This window comes from Falco biarmicus, chromosome 7 (genome assembly GCF_023638135.1).
Source record: "Falco biarmicus isolate bFalBia1 chromosome 7, bFalBia1.pri, whole genome shotgun sequence".
Lineage (NCBI taxonomy): Eukaryota > Metazoa > Chordata > Aves > Falconiformes > Falconidae > Falco > Falco biarmicus.
The window spans coordinates 53,587,224-53,604,723 of NC_079294.1; the positions used below are offsets into that span (position 1 = coordinate 53,587,224).

The window sequence follows — 17,500 nt, forward strand, 5'->3', positions numbered from 1 at the left end:
TCCCCTAAAGGGTGTTCCCTTCCCCTCAGGGGGCCCCCATTTGCCCTCAAGGGTGTCCTTGCCTCAGGCCTCCCCCCCATTGCCCTCAGCGTCTCTTCCCCTCAGGCGTTCTGTTCCCGCCTAGGGCTGCGGAGGGGCGGCCCCAGCGCGGGGCTGCGGCTCAGCCGGCGGCCCCGCCCCGCCCCGCCCGGCCGAGAGCGGCGGAGCCGGCAGGCGGCGGCAGGCAAGATGGCGGCGCTGGCGGGGCTGCGCGCCCTGCGGGGGCTCTGCGGCGCGGCGCTCTTTCTGGCCCAGCTCTACGTCTTCTCCGGGCGCGGTGAGCGTGGCCAGCGCCGCTCTGCCCGGGCTGCCCGAGGCCGAAACAGGGCGGGAGGTGGGGGAGGGGGCTGCAGCCCACGGCGGCCCGGCCGCTCCCAGCCCCTGGCTGGGCGGGGGAGGCCCGGCGGCTCCTAGCGCCTCGCCGGCAGGTGGGGGCTGTTCCCCGGAGCGCCGGCGGCCGGTCGCCGGAGCGGGGGCCGAGCGCGGCCCTGGCGGGCCCGCCTTCTGAGCGGCCGAGCTGGGAGGTGACTGCGGCCTCGACTCGCTGGAGACGCTTCCCCGGCGGGGGGGAGGGAGCCGGGCGCCTCGGGCAGGGCTGCCCCCCCCAGCGCTGCGGGGCTGCAGCCCGGCGCTGAGGTGCTGGAGCGAAAGGCGGGCTGGGCCCCGCGCGCCGCCCGTGCCTGGTCCTTAACGGCCTGCGAGCCCGGGGGCGGCGGGGCGGCTGCGGCGGGGCCCGTGCCCTGCCCCCGGGCAGGGCCCGCTGGCGCTCTGCGTGTGCCCGGGGCTCACGGGCGCGGCGGGGCCGCGGGGTTCCCGCAGAGACGAACGCGCAGCCGGTGCGCGAACGCAGCCGCGGTCGCCAGCCAGTTCAGCTATTGCAGGTTTCCATCAAAGCGGTGGCTGCACCGCTGGATTAAATGGTTGCACACGCTTTCCGCTACTGAATAGAACTTGTTCTCTGAGCAGTGTTGTCATTCTCATCATTAAAACAAACAAAAAAAAAGGCTGAATTGAAATAATTTCTTGTCTAAAAGGAACTATTGAATTGTAGTGCTCATTTTAATGTTGGACAGAAGCATCCTGCTATTTATAGATCAGGAAGACAGATTTTTCTATTTTTTTATTCTCATTTCATTTTGCACTTGTAATTCTGTATCAATGCATTGAATTTAAACTGTTTCTGAAGATGAATTTTAATCTAGAAATATCACTTTCTCTGCTGTTATTTTCTTGTAGCGGGATCTTTGATGACCACTAAGCATTCACAGCCGCAGTCTACATTTTCAAAAAGTCTAACTTCAACAAGTACAAATACTCCCTATTTTAAAGCAGCAGGTACAGTATTATGTTGTTTCTTTTGTTTTTCTTCTGAGGGCCTTGTTTTGCAGCATCTTGAGTTCAGTACTAAAGTTTTTGAATTATGTCTTAGGAACCTGTGCATGCTTTCACCATGGTAAAAGATATTACAGTGTGACACATTACAAAGTACTTTTCAATGACTGTAGCAATTAGTTTTGTTTACAAAATCAGAAAATTGGTCCACTTAAGATTTTACAACTAGAAAATTACTAGTTAAACTGCCACTGTGGTTCATGTGTTTTATACTGTCTCAGGATGGTGGAAGTTCTTGAAAAACTTCAGTGTTCTGCAATAACTTATTACTGTTCCCTGCCCAACATAAATACAGTTCTTGTAGCTCACTAAGGGGCGCATGAGGATTGGCTGAAACACTGTTCTTGCTAGTAGCTTAAGAGGTAATTCTGAACACATGCAAACAGCAAGTGGCTAAGATAGCTGTAAACTTAATTAGACCTGAACTAAAAGTAGCTTACGTGTCAACCTGCTTCTATACCTGCCTAAACTGATTATTTCTGCTGAGAAATACGGGCTGAGGCGGTGCTAATCCATGCTAAGATCTGTTCTGGTGTTGTACTGAATGGTGTTGCTGTGCTGTCCTGTATAGAACTTTTGTGAGATCCTTGCAGGGTACCCTACGATGTTGTGTAGCCCGCTTGCCTAATGCAGTGGTTCCCAGAACACAAACTTGTAATGCTGCTCACTGTATAATAAGGAAATGCAGTGTCTTTGTGTGTGTGTGTTTGTATATATGTGTAAAGGAAAATGTGTATATATATACACTTTTGATTGTATAGCTTTTTTATTTGCTTTTGTAATTTTATTCACATATTTCACCTTTCAGAAAGTACAGAAATTCCATCTTATGTGACTAAATGTCCTAGCAATGGGCTTTGCAGTAGATTGCCGCCAGACTGTATGACATGTAACACTAACTATTCCTGTATATATGGGAAGCCGGCCACTTTTGATTGCAAAGTCAAGCCACACGTTCATTGTGTTGTAAGTAACCTGTTACTTCTAAACCTAAATTTGTCTTCTAATTAAAACATGATGTCATAAAATATAAAAATTTGATTTCCAGGTTCTTACATAGGCAGGCTTGCAGATCTGTGATACGTTTAATTGGTTCAGCTGCAGGCTGTTGCTGAAGAGGCGGACCTACCCTTCTCTGTTTTGCCTGTCTTGCACTGCATCTTTTTGCTATGCAGCAATGCAGTCGAGTTAAATCAAGTTGTTGATCTACCAAAACTGAACCATTCTGAGAGCAGGGAGGCTAAATATATGTTGGAGGTACAAACTGATCTTACAGGTGAGACTGAATGAGTCCTCCTTTTAGCAGTAGCCTTAGCTTGGAGGAAGCAGTAGTGTTAAACTGCACTTTAATAAGGCTTTGTCAGTTTTCTAATGTTGATTTTTCCATTTTACTAGACTACATAGAGGTCACTTAAGAGGGTAATTGTTAATTTGCCCAAAATGTCTACCTGTGGAATGCAATTGGATAAATGTACACCATGATTATTTTTTTATTTCTAGTGAGGTGATAACACTGTCCTTTTATAGGATCAGAATAACCATGAGCAGGAGAACTTTACAATTAACATGACATGCCAGTTTTGCTGGCAGCTTGCAACAACTGATTACGTATGTACAAATTCTACAAACTGCATGACGGTTTCTTGTCCGCGACAACGATACAACGCCACTTGCACAGTACGGGATCATATTCATTGTCTAGGTAAGGTGGGCAAAAAGAGATTATATAAAGATTTTTGTCTGAAGAATTTCTTAATGTTTTTTGTAATGGGTATATATGATGATTGTTCATGTCCATTGCAGTAACAATCTGCACCTTGATTAATCTATTGAATTTTTTATAATTACATTTTAATTTTAAGCATAATAGTGACATCTGACTGTAAACATTGGGTTTTAATACTCTTGTATACCTTCACATGAAAGAAAATAGTGGTTTTATTTTTGTCCACTTCTGTGAATTAAACTAATTTTGACACCACCAATGGAATCAATATAAAATGTCTTAGTAGGAAAATTAAAAGAATCCATGCTGGCTTCACCCAACTAGCTTAATTTTACCCCTGTTTGTTCAGTGACTTTTAATGTTTTCTGGTGTGGGACAAAGACTGATGGAACAGAGGACTGTGGAGTATATATGAGCTTTCGTATTGACAGTGTTTGCTTCGATTAGCAATCCATCCTTTTAGACTCTTGTTAGAGAAATACAGTATTTTCTTGATTGTAATTTTCTTTCTCACTGTGTGGCCTTTGTTTGTTACATTAAGGTTTGAATGTTTTCTAATGTTTAGGTAATCGTGTCTTTCCTAAGATGCTCTATTGCAACTGGACCGGAGGTTATAAGTGGTCTACTGCCTTGGCACTGAGGTACACCAGAACTGTTAGATAACGTCAAGCTAAAATAGATAATATTATTAGAAGTAGATGGCTTGTCTATAAAATCTTCAGTTTGTGTGGTTTCCTGCTTGGTATTTTTTAATGGAGTACTGAATAACCAATATTTCATATCGTCTAGCTTAGAATTTAGAGCCATAGGATGCCCAAAGATTTCATATGCAGTGATACTAGTGGTCTTCAGTAAACAGAGCTTGAAAGAAACCATTTCCACTATGTCTGCATTGAATGTACTTTCTTCAGAATATGTGCCAATGATTCTTAGGCTTCACAAAGATATCCAGTTCCTGAGCAGAGAGGACATGTTGGTTTTTATTCTGTATGGTGTCCAATGAGGTACAGATGCTCCAAAAAATCTGCAGATTTACGGGTGTTTTCTCCCTTTTTTAATATGTTTTAAACAATTAGAGCTGAATGTTGTCCAAATCACTTCTTGGCATCTGAAATGAATGCAGCTGTTCGTAAATTCAATAGATGTCACTGAGCTTGCTGTAATTGGTACACAGTTGTTACGGCTTCCTTCTCAACTGTAACAGCTAGAAATGCCTTAAGATGAAGTTTCTTGCACTTTAAATTATTAGGGAAGAGATCGGTTCAGTAGTATTGAAAGAAGCTATTTAGGTTATTCTTGTAATATTAAGCCATTAGAGCACCACAATAGCAATTTGAAAGTTAACTGTAGTTCTGGTGGTGAAGACCTTTGTCAAAATTTAATATTTCAAAAGTGCTTAATGTGATAAGTTGGGCAGTGAGAGTGTCTGTTACTAGAGCCAAAGGTTGTTTGGGGTTTTTTTAGTATCTTCTAGCTTTGAAAAGTGAAGATAAGTTTATAAATCTGAGAGATTAAGGTTTTATTATTTGTTGTGAATGAAAAACTTTTCATGTCTCTGGATAGTATTAATTAGCTAAGAAATAGCATGCTACTTAATCAGAAGCTTTCTCATTTAATAATCCAGTCAGCTCTTTTTGTACAAGAAATGTGTAGTTTATCGAATGACGTAGAGCAAAACTATTGTCAAGTTGTAGGTACGTCAGAAAGAAGTGTGTATGGATACCCAAACTAAGTTCCTCTAAAAATAATTACAACAAATCATGTTTTTATTCTTACAGCATCACCCTTGGTGGATTTGGAGCTGATCGTTTCTATTTGGGCCAGTGGCGGGAAGGTCTGGGAAAACTCTTCAGCTTTGGTGGACTTGGAATATGGACACTAATTGATGTGCTACTAATCGGTGTTGGCTATGTGGGACCTGCAGATGGTTCTCTGTATATTTAAATGTGGGTACAACGTGTTTCAGAGAGGAGTAAGTGCTTGGCAAGGGCTCTAAAAAGAATGTAGAGATTTGCACCTTTAAGGTAGAATGATGAACAACTGTTCTTGCTGTGTGCATACATTTTAATGTACAGTATCTGTACTTAGTTTGCCTTTAACTAAGGTAAAATAAAAGAGTGGATCACTGATGAAGTTGAAATTCCCTTCCTTTCTTCTATGACATGCTATTTTTCTATGAAAAATGTTGAACAGTGCTTGAAGGTAGATGCTTTGTCAAGCACCAAAAGAGATGCAAACTTAACTTGAATATTGTTTACTTCATATTTGTATGCTTGAATTTAAATTTATTGCTACCTTCCCTAAATATGTCAGCGAATTTTTTTTTTTTTTTGTATTTATGGGAGGATAACTTATTTGCCTGAATTACTGTAGCAGTATGTAGGTCACAGTGTTCTATGATGTTAATTAGATTTATCTTTTGTTTTGGGACATAGCAAGAGCTAACATTTGCTTAGTGACTTGACTTAAAGTTGTGGGGGGGTTTAGAATTAGATTGCAGTAACAGCTAAATATGAAATACTTGAAATAGATTTTAGGATCGTTGCAGAGCTTATTTATTTTGGTTGGGTTTGACCTGCGTGTCAGTGAAAGGTACAACTTGTATTCTGGCGCTAGCAAGCTTGCCAAGTTAATTAAAAAAAAAAAAAAAGGGGGGGTGTCGGTAATAAAATCGATGCGTTTGTGCGCTGAGGGCTTCCTCCTCAGCAGTGACGGAGCGAGGCGCGGAGCCGGCACGGAACGGCTCGGTGCAGCCCAGCGCCGGGCCCGCGGCGCCTGCCCGCCCCCCCGCCGGCGCATCGGGCTCTGCCGCCCCGTCGCGCTGCACTTGAACCCCCGCGCGTGTAGTGCTGGGGTGCGGCGGCCCTGGAAGGCCTGTCACTTGAATAAACGCGGAGCTGGCACGGAACCACGGCGCGAGTGTTCCTTACCGCCGTGCCCCGGCTGCCCCTCTGCTTCCCCGGGGTGTGGGGGGGGGGTGGGGGGTGGGGCGGGGCGGGTCGCGTAGGGGCAGGCAGCCGCCCGGGGGGGCGGGGCGGGCCCGGGGGCGGTGCTGCCGCCGTGACCCTGGCCACCGCCCTCCGCTGGCACAGGCGCCGTCATGGCGGCGGAGACGGAGCTGCACTTTTATCGGCAGCTGCCCAAAGTGGTGAGCGAGCGGCGGGACGGCGCGGCGGGGACGGGGGGCGGCGGGCGGCAGCCGCTGCGCGCGCTTTCCCTGAGGGGACTGGCCCCTCTACGCGCGCGGTCCCTGAGGGGACTGGCCCTGGGCAGGGTGTGGCGGGCCCTTACCGGCGCGGCTGGCTTGCAGCTCAGCGCCTGATCTCCCAGTTACCTCAGTTGAGCGGGATCGTGGGTTTGTTTTTATTTTGGCCCTGTTTTCCCCGAGGCTGACCAAGGAGTCTGTCCCCGATAACGCTGTTCCCCGTGTCCCGAAGGGTGTAGCCCCCTCGCAGCGTATCGGCGCTGCCCTCCAGCGAGCCTTCCCGGGCGCCCGCCCGGTGGCCTGTTTTGCAGGGTTTATGGTTTTCGTCTGACTGAATTCTCTGAGGTATTTCACTTGTAAGACTGTGACAAATTCAACGCAGCAGTAGCAGTACGTGTCCGGCTTGGTTTGCAGAGGCGGCGAGCAGCCCTAGCTCCTGCTGCTCAGCTGTAGTTGTGCTCCTTCACAGGTTAGGATGCTTGGACACCTTTTCTTCTGCTTGTGAACTTTGCGCTTTAAAACAGGAACCTGAAGTACAATACTTCACAAAGTTAAAATAATTAAATCTTGAAGGAGTTACAGTTCCCACACGTTTTCCAGTCGAAGGGCTGGAGAAGTCTTTCTCCTGTTGTTCTGACCCCAGTGAAAGGGGCGCATTCCAGGGGGGCGAGGGATCAGTAACAGCGCAGAGGCTCTGTGGACATGTTTCACCTGAGTTGGAAGGGCTCCAGCGAGCCGTTCCCATGTTGGGAGCCAAGAGATTGTAAGCAGGAGTGAAGGTGAGGTGAGGAAGGGAGCTGAGGCTCGTAGGTTTGGTCCAAAGCCAGGCAGAAAGCGAGCTCAGGCAAGGGAGGGCAGTTACCCCCGCTGCTGTCAACAGGCACAGGTAGCATCTTGCTGGATTTCTGGTGTGAGTTGAAACTTCAAAGTATGAAAGATAGAAGCGTGAGTGGATATACAGATGTTGCTATTTTCAAACAATATACACATACATTTCACTTACAGTGGATATGGGGAAAGGGTTATTGAATCCTTATTATACTTTTCTTAATACTGGGGTGGCTGTTGGCTTCCTCCTCCCGTCGACTCGCAGCACTGCAATGCTGGGCTGGAGAGCTCCCCTTCCCGAGCCGGCTGTGCTCCCACTGAGATTGGTGCTGACAGCAGCCTGCCAAGTGAGAAGGAACGAACAGGACAGTCTCAGTTGAACCGGTGCAAAAGCATGAGGAAACAAGTTTAGCTGAATGCAGAGGTAGCCTGTTTTATTTTCAAACTCAGAGTGAAACAACAACATAGGATACAAGAACAGTAATACAAACAAGACGTAGAAGCCATCCTTTTCTCCAGACAAAGCCGTAGGATTTTTTTCTTTAGGAACTTCATGCTCATTTGAATGGCTGTATCAGTTCTGCCACTATGAAGAAACTTATGGCCCAGAAGCCATACCTTCAGATCCAGAACGGAATGACTATGATTGACAAAGGAAAGAAAAGAACCCTAGATGAGTGAGTAGATGCATGGGTGTGTCTATGTGATGAACAGTTACTGAGTGTCCTTTAAGTTCAAAACAGAGACATGTATGGCCTTACCCACTGACTGCAGAAAATACATTTTTGAGTCCTACTTACAGGCCAATCCATTTGATTTTTTGCTGCTTGTATCTATGAATAACTTAGATATTTGCAAAGTGAAAGGATAGCTCATATTGATTCACTCCCTTTTTAAGGGACTGAAAGTTTTCACTTGTAGCATATGCACTTCAGAAAAAATTGACTCATATTTATGTTTTCCTTTGTGCTTCAAAAAGCTTTGTGGTAACAACAACAATAATAATAATAATAATTTCTGTTGTGAATGCATTATTAGCATTTAAAATCAGAAGTCACCATTCAGATGGTCTTTGAATTTTAGTATACAAGCTTGCTAGTTGAGCATAGTGAGTACATGTTTTCAAAGTGTATTTTTTTATAATAATAATTTTACTGTTCAATGCTTGTCCAATTAATTTTTAATTTTTTATTTTAGATGTTTTCAGATGTTTCAGATCATCTATCAGATTACCACTAGGACTGAAGATATTTTACTGGTAAGTTAATTAAAAGTTCACTCAAAACAAGCAAGCAATACACACAGTCAAATGTAGTTGGATTAACAGCATGGGGTTCCAAGTAACATTATCAACAATGGTCCTTTCAGCTGGAAGTCAGAATTATTATTGTAAAACACATTAATTTTAAAACACAGGGGTTCATATAACTTCTGCGTTTAATATTTGTGAAAGCAGTGAGCTTCCAATATGGTGGTCATTGTGACTGCTCAGATGCTTGGACTGATAACGTCTTAAAAAGGTGGTATCTCTTCATTGTTACCAAACTTTAGATTTACTGTAGTCTTCTGTTTCTTCTTTGGTTCATTATGTACCAAAACTACAGAATTAGAATTGCCCTTTGTTCACCTCGGATTACAAAACTGTCAAGGAGAACTGTTGTGAGGTCAGAATAGGGAGCAGAAAGTGGTGTAGTGTCCTCGCCTTTCCTCCTGTAAAGGGACGTTTAGGCAGGCTGTTGAACTTGCCTAAGGGTACAGCAGCTGTGAAAGGGGTGATGGCTGTACCGGTTGAGGGGTGTTCCTGTTCAGACAAGGAAATTCTCATTTGTCCTAACTGTTTAGTACCACTGAGGGATCTGAAGGTGTAGTATTTCCAGAGATGGATAGCACTAAAAACACATAGGGCCTGAAAATTTTGCAGGGGTTTCATGCCAAAAAATAATGGGGTCTTTTAGTTGTAAAGGAAAATATAACCAATTACAGGCTTTACTGTCATGATGTTGAATACGCCATTTATTAATCAGATAACTAAAGATGTTATTAAAGAATTTGCTGATGATGGTGTCAAGTATCTGGAATTGAGGAGCACTCCTAGAGAAGAAAAGTCCACAGGTACAGTCTGTTCTGGTTTTTAATTTGTAAGTCTGATGTGTTGTAAAACCTAAAAGTTTAGACTATGTTAATAACAAGTAAAGTCAAATTCAGTTGGTTCAATAAAAAACCCCAAAACTTTAAATATAAAAGCAAAGATTTAACTGTGTAAAGGCATGTCACTTTACTATTAGATTTTTGAGGACAAAATTGTATGGGTTATAACAGCTACCCAAGCATTTGGGTTATTTGCTTTAGTACGACATCTGAGTCTGCTAATATTTTAAATAGCTGATATATTTTCTTCCAGTTATTTAATTTTTTATTTCCTTTTAGATGTGTTTTTTTAGAAACACAGAAAATAAGTTCTGCTGCTACTCTTTGGTTCATGTTAAGTTATTTTCTTTCTCCCAGATGCTTAGGAGGAGGCTTAATTCAAATATATGCTTCAAAGTAAAGCTGCATTTATAAATAGAATCAGAACTATACAGATGGGGAGTCTATGGACTAAAATCAAAGGTGCAAATTGAAACTTTGAGGCTAGAGAGCTGGGTCTGCAACATAATAAAATATGTTTATTCCAAATGTGTGTATGTGTTTATAGGTATGACCAAAAGGATGTATGTTGAAACTGTACTTGAAGGTATAAAGCAGTGTAAAGAAGAAGGCTTGGATATAGATGTAAGGTAAATAAAGCACATGGAGTACCTCTGTTTCAAGGTTTTGTGTCTGATGCTTGGTCGTGGTTTGCAGAGTTTACAGACCATTGGCATAGGAAAGAAAATGGTGCTTAAACTAGATTACATGGAGTGGAAACAGATAATTTGCATGGAAACCTGAATTTTTATCTTTCTTTTTACTGGTAGAGAATGAAACTGGGTAAAGCTTTTCAGCTCTAAAACGGTCCATTCTCTGCAACATTTTCAGGAAAAGCAGTGCTTTTGATGGAAATTGCATTGAAGACTCCTTTTTCACAGTTTAGATCGATCGCAGAGATTTTCCTTGCTTGGCTGTACAAGCAACCTGCTGTAAGGGAGAAGTAGTCCTAATCAGCAGAAAAGTTTCAGAAGGTGTCAGCGGTTACTTAGGGGCAGTCTGCTTGCCTGTCTTTTATACTCTCGTAGCAACTGTTGTTAGATTAATTTGTGGAAGCTGAAGCATTCTCATTCTTCGTGTGTGCTCCTCGGAGAGGTTGCTCGCCTGATATGGCAGGCGGCAAATGAGCAGCACATTGTTCCCTGCCCTCCCTCTCACTGTGGCTGTTGCATTTCACAGGCTAACCTATTCATCTTATGTGTGTCCCTCTGCACTTTGGTACCTTCATTCCTTGAACAGTTTCCTGTACAAATACTCCTTATACTCAGCCATGGAGGATGTGAAGTGCCATTTTTATTGGTATCATATTTGTTGGTCTTCTGATATTACAGTTTGTATTTAACTTAATATGTGTGTTTCCACTCTAGATTGTTAATAGCAATAAATAGAAGAGGCGGCCCAGCAGTTGCTAAGCAGACTGTTAAACTTGCTGAAGAGTTTCATCTTTCCACTGACGGCGTTGTAGTAGGACTTGACCTCAGCGGTGATCCCACTGTAAGTTTTTGTTTATTTTGATCTGTTCTTGAAGATAAGTACATGGTGTTGTGTGACAGGGAGCGGTTCTGCTCACACTTCGATCTTACAAGGTTTTGTCTGATCTTTGTTGCTAGTTTGAATGGATTACTTGTACTCTTGATACCAGGTTAATCCCTGTTGCTGTAAGGGACAGATACTGTAACAAGGAATCAATAGATTAATATGACACTGAAAAAAGAGCCACTGAGAAGTGGCATTTATCTGGGAAGTGTCTTGTTACTAAATTGTCCTGAGCAGAATGACTGCAAGTTGACACTAGTTTAAATTTTGTTTAGATGCACTAAATTCTTATTGCACAGTAAGAAAGCAGAAATATTTGAGGATAGCTGCCAAGCTGAAATGAAATAGCCTTGGGTGATAGTTGTAGAAAGGATATCAAAATCAAGACAGTTGGCTTGTTGGTGTTGGGCATCATCATCTGAACTACTGACACTTGACCAATTTGTCTAAATTGTGCTCATATAGCAGAACGTTATGTGACTTGCTGCATTCAAAACTGAAGTGATGGGAAAAGAAAAATAACCCGGTGTAACTGTTTTTGGATTAAATATTTTGATATTGCTAGGCTTCTTAACTGTTGTAATAGGAGGAGTGCCATAAAACAAGTTATAGAATGTTGATGTGTGTCTGTCTTCAAGGCAGGACATGGTCAAGATTTTTTGGAACCGCTCTCAGAAGCAAAAAAAGCAGGTCTAAAGCTGGCATTGCATCTTTCAGAGGTAAAAGTTTTCTTTGGTTTGGTCCTTCTCTGTAATTCTTATTTGATAAAAACCTTGATGAAACTAGAATTAATTTCTGTGCTTTTTGAACTTCTCAGGCCAAAGTAGTAACAGGTTTGGCGCATTTTGACAAGAGAGAAGAAAACAAGGAGAAATCTTCAACAGTCTTCAAATTGTTTGTTATTGTACTGTATCTATTGGGGGGTTAGGTGCGAACTTAAAAATTACTAATATTCCAAGAGATCCACTGTTTTCTTCCTGGTATTTTATCAGAAGTCATGTGTCTAAAATTTGCACATTTTCATGAGTGGTTCTGTTAGCTCTGCTTCTATCAGAAAGACTTGGGCTTCTGCATACAATCTGTTGCAGTGGTGGCTGAAGTTTACTCTGAAGGGCCTGATAAATACTGAAAATATTTTTATTCCTTTGAGAAATTAAGCATAAGATATATGAACTCTCAGGCCTATTTATACTTGCTTCTGTTTCATTAAGGAGGCTTTTGCAGGGTGTTCCTGCATGCTTTTCTGAAAATATATTTCTTAATGTGTGGTTTTCTGGTTTTGTTTCATTTTGTTGTTTGGTTGCTTTTGGCCTCTTGCAGTTTAAGTTCTTCACGCACCATTTCTTTAATCCTTGTGTAAAACAGATGTTAAAGGTCATCTTGAGAGAGTAGTTTTGAAACTGAAGCATACAGAACTAATCTAAGGCCTCCAACTGATAGTTCTTCAGAACTGCAAATACTGATCGCGTGTTTTTACAAACCAGTTTAGGATTATGGCTTCCTTGGTTTATAGTTCCAAGCTGAGGGTCACTTTCATGCACTACTTCTTTCTTTACAGGGTAGTAGTGCAGATATTTAGTCTCACTAACACTTTCTTTTGGATAAGATATGCTGTGAAAATAGAACTTGAAGTCCGTTGCCATTACTTAATGGGCTGGTTTGTGCTGCATTGTATGTAAAATGCATCCTCTCTAGATTCCAAATCAAGAAGAGGAGACCAAAATTCTCCTGGGCCTGCCTCCTGACAGGATTGGACATGGAACATTTCTCAACTCTGCAACAGCAGGTTCAGAAGAGTTAGTACCCCTTGTTCGACAAAATCATATACCTATTGGTAAGAAAAAAAGTTAAGAAAATTACTTGGTGATCTCTAGATTGCAGAATATGATACATACTGCTGATCTAGAAACTGATTTGTCTTTGACCAGAGGTGGCTTAAAAAAACGCAGCACTGTATGTGAGAGAATTGCTTATAAAGCTACACTGGTAATGCTTTTTTTGGACATATTTGTGGCAGCAGACAACAATTGATGTCTCAGATGAAAACAAAACTAAATAGTAACTTGTAGTTACTGTGCAAGGTTGTGTGTTCTTTCTTTATCTGGTTTGCAAGCTCCATAAATTTTATACCCAGCCAGTAGTTCAGAAGAAACTGATGACTAAACTTCCCTCAGAAGATATTACCAAATATTTGGAGCATAGAAAACCAAGAAAACAACAATAGCTGATTGTAATTTTCAGTCAGGAACAGAAATAAGTCAATTAATGTTGTCAGAAACATGTCTTTTGTTTTGATATATATCCTTGTTTCTTCTTGTTTTTTCCCTTAGAACTTTGCATGACATCAAACATTAAAACTCAGACAGTGCCTTCCTGTGACAAACACCATTTTGGATACTGGTACAACATGGGCCACCCTGCAGTGCTTTGTGTAAGTTTTTTTTTTTATTTTAACCATGTATTTAGGCAAAGAGCCAAACCAATGGGAAACTGGAGAAGTCAGTCTCCTTTTATGGATCACAGAACTCACTCACCAACAATTTCTGACCTTGCAGCAAATCATCTGCTTATAGGAAAACATCTTTCATGTTCTGTTTGAGAGATGCTTGTAATACAAATGAGAATTTTCAGTATTTCTCCTGGTTTTATTGTAAAGCAAGACCTTTCTCTTTCTGTATAGATAAAATGGTTGCTATACATCCAATGAGCTTCTTAGCTGTTTGCATATTGACAGATTTCTGTTACACGTATTGGTCCAATGCTTGCATGTAAGCTTGTGCTTACCTGGGTAGTTATTGTGTTGGATGAAAGTTCTTGAGTTCTCTTGACAGGTAATTAAAGTCTTTAAACGTTGAGGTGCCCAGTACTTCTGCTGGCACTGGCAGGTTTTTACTATCATCCTGTTGGTTTAACCCCTATAATGTGTAGCATCGTCCATGTGCATGTATATACATTAGAGCGTTGTGCTTATTATTCAAATAAGCCTCAATCCTTTATTATATACTTATTATTGAGTTTGAACTCTGTCATATTACATGAAAAAATAATGACTAGAGATTGATTTCAGACATTTTCAGTTGTGAAAAGACCAATGAGGTCACGTAAGTAAGCATTTTACCCGTAAAGGTCTACAAAAACAAGACTAGTAGAATAAGGAGATACTACAGTGTCATAAATTTAGCAGGGTATATTTAGCATTCTTCTCTGTGGGGACACAAGGACTCTGATTTGCAGGTGGGTAATCTCATTAACCCTTAAATAATCCTAACTTGCTCCTTTTAGATGAATAATCTTTAGATGGCTTTTGATCATATGTTTTTGCTGCTAGCATAGTACTTCAGTCAGTATCAAAAACCTGTTCTACTTGACATGAAGCACAGAGGGTGAGAGGGTTTCTTCCCTGAAAGTGTAGGAATGCAGAGCGGGCTGCAGTTGCCAGGTCTGAGGACAGGGAAAAGAGGAATAAGGAGACCTGTGCATACTGACAGGGCTTGAATGTATGCGTCATTTAATAGCCATCTTTCTCTAGCCTTTTTAATAAGAAATCCTGTCTTCTTGATAAATTGTGCTGTCACTTTAAGATGTTTTCTTGTATGTTTGAATAATTTATTCCTTTTGAGTGAAAATAGGGAAAATGAAGTATGAAATGATTGCCAGCAGTTGAAAGAACTGTGGAAAAACATATGAAACTGGAAGATAAAACTGGTATGTGTAGAAAAAAACCTTTTTGATGTAGAACTAATTTAAACTTTTTTTTTTCTTTCAATTTAACTCCAGACTGATGATAAAGGCGTCTTTGCAACAGATCTGTCGCAAGAATACGAGCTGGTTGCAAAAACATTTAATCTGACTCGATCACAGATGTGGGATCTTTCCTACGAATCAATCAACTATATCTTTGCTTCAAGCGTAGTAAAATCAAAGCTAAGGGAACAGTGGTGTAAACTGAAGCCAACTCTGTTTGATTAATCTAACTGTTGTTCTAAACAGCGTGGGTGTATTAGCTTATTATAATTATATAATTATATATAGCTTATAAAAAATACTCATTTTTTACTGAAATCCCTGGCTTTTTTTAGACTTCAGGTTTATAAATCCAGCCCATAAACTGTGCTGGTGCAAAAAGATTACAGGACTGCATCCTTTGTTAGTGGGGACAGAAGTAAATGTTCTTTTGTATTTGGGAGGGCTCCCAACGGGTGGCTATAAAATTCCAAATGTGTTGTCACATCATTCCTCTCTGCTTGATAGGAGGTTTTAAAAAAATTGTTAGTTGAACTGTGTCATCATACTATGGACATTTGACAGAACAAAAGAAAGGCATGTTTTGTGTGCTTAACACAAGCTGTTAGGGTTTAAAATGTCTCTATTGGCAACATTATGCCAAGCTGTTTGTGTGTATGGTGTGACTATTTGGGCTGTGTATTGTTTTTAAACAGAACTTTTGAATGATTGACTGAATGCAAAGACAGAAACAAAGTGAGGGAGAATGAAATATTTGTCCCAAAGGAATTAAATATTGCATCTGGTAATATTTATATATATATAAAGTATAAAATAATTTACTGGTATGATTGAAGCCTGCTGTGGATTGTGTAGCGTACACAGTGGTGCCTATTGATGCGCTCAGCACTGGTAGTGTTTAGACTTTTAAGTTAAGAACCTTGAATGCCTTAGCAAACTGTGAACTGCTTGGTGGGAAATGGGCTAACTCTTAAAATGCTTTTTAGATTTGCTGTTTGTTTCTTTTAAAAAAACTAATAAAAATAGCTTCAACCTCCTTCAAACTGCTACTTGGGGTGTGCATGTGTGTGTATGTGCACACGCACGTGTGTGAGATCTGCAGAAGAGGAGCAGGTATCACTTGTTGCAGGATTTGGCGAGTGTGAGTCCCCGGAGCAGACTCCCTGTCTGCAAGCAGCACCACTTCTCTTCTGACAGCAGACGGTGCTCCTTGGTTCAGGCAGTGACAGGGTTTGCTCTGCATGTCTCTGTGCCTCTGCATTTTGATACTGAGATACCAAAATATATATGAAATATGTATGTGCAACAGTATGTAATACTAGACATTGCTAGCTACTGTACAAGGTATCCCAAGAGAAAGTATTTCATACCTGGTATATTTTTACATTGATTAAACAAGCAAACATTTGGGGCTCTGCAAGGAATACTGAATATAAATATAATGACACAAAAGCTGTACATTATTCTGTTTTGGTCTTTTTTTAATACCAACAGCATAAAGTAGTTGCTCTGGCCCCAAAGTGGCAATAAGAAATGAAATGGGGGGTGGGAAGATAGCGGAGAAGTGTCTGCGGGGCTACCTGAGGTGTCCACAGAACGTCGGTTCAAGCAGAAAACCTTCCTGTGGGAGATGGGGGAAGATCATGTGAAGCAGAACTGTGGGTTTATGTGTTCTAACCTGAGCTCAGAATAAGACCTCATGCTGACTTTTTGTTTAGAAACAGTACTTTTCTATTACTTGCCAAATAGTTTCACTGATCACACTATCTTTTGTTGTTTGATCAAGTTGCATTATCACTTGCTGTTTGATCAAGTTTGTCTGTATTTTCTTTCTACAAAAAGAATTACTATGGTAAATGTATTCTTTTTCCTTTCTTAGGGAAAAGGTCTCTATAGGTTGACCAGCTTTCTGGAATGTTACAGAACATTTATCTTGGTCTCGGAGTAAGTGGGCCTACGCTCAAGTGAGATGGCATTCTCTTGTAAGTTTTATAATATTTTTATAGGTTATGGCCCTCTAATAACACTTCAATAACATAGTATTTGGTTTATTAGGGAAGAAAAACCATTGACTGTTTACTAAAGGGTAATCCTCAGTGTCCATTTATCTGTCAAGTGTAGAACTTTCTAAAGCAAAATAAGACTCACAGTTAGCCGCTGATGAGGTTATTACTTTGATACTGTCAGTTATTTGGAAGTTTCATTTTTAAGGTTTACATGTGGAATGTGACATGCTGATGCGTTCATTCCGAGAGCACAGCCCTAGTAAATGCTGCTGGTTTCCTTTTTTGCTGCAAGCATACAGGTTCTTAGATTTTTAACATTATGGGTTATTACAAGTAGTTCTCAATATATCCATTTAATTGACTTCGTGCATCTTCAAAATACTGCCTTGCATCAGTGGTAGTACTACCCCCAAACAGTTTTATAATTAAAAATGCTATAATAAAATAAAAATCTTCCCTGATTATAAATGAAACAAGTGTTCTGGATAAATAGTGAAACAGTGCTGTCACATCTAATCCAGTTATGGAATCATCCTTCTGAGGACCACGTACCTATCCTGTCACCTGGGTCCTTGCAGACGTGCTGCTCATTTAAAACCCCACCACTTTGCATTTAACAATATTCATAGTGTCTCAGCTGGTAACAGGAGTCAGGAGGTAACTTGGAAGATTCCATTTCTGTGAAGTAGAATTGGGAATTGATTTGGGTGGCTAAAGAATAATAAGCAGAACGAGGGCATTTCTGTATGCTAGTTGCGAACTGCACGTTACCACAGTTATTTGTGCTGCAGAAGTGTTATGCTTGGAGTGGAATGGAAGTTGGAAAGGATGGGAAGT

The 17,500-nt window shown here is 41.3% G+C and overlaps 2 protein-coding genes across 3 annotated transcripts; both read left to right on the forward strand.

The window, feature by feature from the left end:
* Positions 1-176: 176 nt before the first annotated feature.
* TM2D3 (TM2 domain containing 3) lies at positions 177-5,286 on the forward strand. The gene is made up of 6 exons (XM_056347415.1): positions 177-316; positions 1,276-1,374; positions 2,240-2,397; positions 2,959-3,133; positions 3,723-3,798; positions 4,936-5,286. The coding sequence occupies exons 1-6, from the start codon at positions 229-231 to the stop codon at positions 5,099-5,101; spliced, it is 762 nt and encodes a 253-aa protein (XP_056203390.1). The 5' UTR covers positions 177-228; the 3' UTR covers positions 5,102-5,286.
* A 918-nt stretch (positions 5,287-6,204) lies between these two features.
* ADAL (adenosine deaminase like) lies at positions 6,205-16,115 on the forward strand. Of its 2 annotated transcripts, XM_056346667.1 has the most exons (10): positions 6,205-6,305; positions 7,737-7,867; positions 8,388-8,448; positions 9,215-9,302; positions 9,886-9,967; positions 10,745-10,871; positions 11,552-11,632; positions 12,609-12,747; positions 13,244-13,344; positions 14,691-16,115. In XM_056346667.1, exons 1-10 carry the CDS (start codon positions 6,258-6,260, stop codon positions 14,880-14,882), a joined length of 1,050 nt encoding a protein of 349 aa, XP_056202642.1. In that variant the 5' UTR covers positions 6,205-6,257; the 3' UTR covers positions 14,883-16,115. The 2 variants fall into 2 exon arrangements, with proteins under 2 accessions (XP_056202642.1, XP_056202643.1); XM_056346668.1 differs by lacking the exon at positions 7,737-7,867 and having other exon boundaries at positions 6,210-6,305.
* Positions 16,116-17,500: the final 1,385 nt, after the last annotated feature.